Genomic DNA, 1797 nt, shown 5'->3' on the forward strand with positions numbered 1-1797 from the left:
CACAGAGCTTTCGCCTCACAGAGGCGAAAGCTCTGTGAAGCTGCTTCCAAGCTGTTGCTTCCAAGCAGGGACCTAGCCCCGCCTTCGCCATCTCGAAGGCGGGGCTAGGTCCCTCCAGGCATTTTGCACTGCTGAATAGTTGCCAAGGAGACTGAAGGATTTCTCAAACATGAAAGAATCAAGGTAACACTCCATGTCTTCTCTGTGTTTAAAATAGTCAATTTCACATTCATAGTCAATATTATTACTGCCCCTGTAAGGAGTACCTAAAATTAAAATGACATTTTTGAGTTTGGAGTTTTAAGATAGCAGAGGCCTGTCTTTGTTTTGACAACTCCGCTGTTACCTTTATCTCCTGATACTAAATATTTTAAAAGATCAGCTGGGTTTTTTTAAACATAGTTCTTTCTGCTGGAACTAGCTTCAAAAAAGTGGTTCCAGTTTTTGCCAACAACCTTTCAAGAAGTGTTCTGATTTTTGAAGTTGGTCTTCAGTTAGTGCTTTACCTACCTGCTCCTGTCCCTCTCAATCAGTTTCTTTATTTTACATCACCCATTTTCTGACTGTTTTCAGTTTACTGCTCACCTTAGCTACTCATTACATTTTAATTGAACTGCCTATCTGTTTAGTCGGTGGATGAACCTTCTTTTTCTCACAATGTTCCTTCCTGAAAGTCAAACTTTTATCAGCAGGACGCAGAAATGACACAGATGAGACAAGCACAACAGAGTGACATGAAGATTGGCACATTAATTTATGCTTACATTTCAGAAAGTATCTTTTCCAGCGCTCACTTATGAGCCGAGGTTTTTCCGCATGACTGCTCAGATGAGACGGCTGGTAATTTCACTAGGATCAGTGGCTAACATTAACAAATAAAAGCCTCACTACACACTGACACTTACCATAACCGCTGATGGAGAAGATGATCGAACATAAAATGAGTCAGAGATTTAAATAGCTCCTAAAGACCACTGGGCCTGCAGAGGTTTGATTTCAATGTAACATGTTTTGGACGGTTATACAGGATATAACCGTCACTGGAGGACAGTGAAAACGTTTTTCTCAGCAATATGTTCAACGCTCCCCTTTTTTTGCAGTCTAAGCAGTCATCACTGTCCTTAAGGCAACAGAACGATGACGTGTTTACAAAGATGGTTAAAGCAACATGCCTTTGCAGAAGCATCCTTACATGGAAATGATACCTTGTGCTTTGCCAGGAGCTTTTTTTTTTTTTTTTTGGAAAAATACCAACTACTTTTTCCTGGCTGTGAGTTTTGTATTGTAAACCAATCAACATCTTGCTGTGTTGACAGAATAATCTTTTGTTTTTCCTGTCATCTCCTTTCTGCTACGACATGCCAACAAGAACAGAGCATCAGACGAACCGAACAACGCCTGCGCTAGACGTGTGATCCAATCTGCCATCAAGTCTTCAAATAATAAAATGTGAGAATCCACTAATGGGACAGATCACACACTGAATTAATTTAACATTTCACCTCAGATCAACAATTTTAGTCTGGTATGAAAAAATCCATCACTGCATAATACCATTASTGGTTTTATGATGACAAACGKGTTAATCATCMATTTCCATCCCGTYATCATGTTTGTTTTCTTGTTGTCTCTCAGAACTGGATCCTTGGTTCTTTGTGAGAAAAACATGCGTGTTCTCTGAAAGGCACTTCTTGAGTGCAATGTCAAAACTTCAAATTCAAAATTGAATTAAAAAATACTTTATTTTTATTGATCCCAAAGAGAAATTGAATGAATTGATTTGACAAAAATTACAGA

At 38.9% G+C, this 1797-nt stretch overlaps 1 protein-coding gene across 1 annotated transcript in view; it reads right to left on the reverse strand.

The window, feature by feature from the left end:
• The window catches only part of LOC103469603 (serine protease HTR4), a 7841-nt gene extending 7750 nt beyond the window's left edge, over positions 1-91 (reverse strand). The window contains exon 1 of the mRNA XM_017306525.1: positions 15-91. Within this exon, the coding sequence (XP_017162014.1) occupies positions 15-91 (77 nt within the window). The remainder of the gene's footprint in view (positions 1-14) is intronic.
• Between the last annotated feature and the right edge of the window lie 1706 nt (positions 92-1797).

The sequence above is a fragment of the Poecilia reticulata genome, linkage group LG9 (genome assembly GCF_000633615.1).
Source record: "Poecilia reticulata strain Guanapo linkage group LG9, Guppy_female_1.0+MT, whole genome shotgun sequence".
NCBI classification, from domain to species: domain Eukaryota; kingdom Metazoa; phylum Chordata; class Actinopteri; order Cyprinodontiformes; family Poeciliidae; genus Poecilia; species Poecilia reticulata.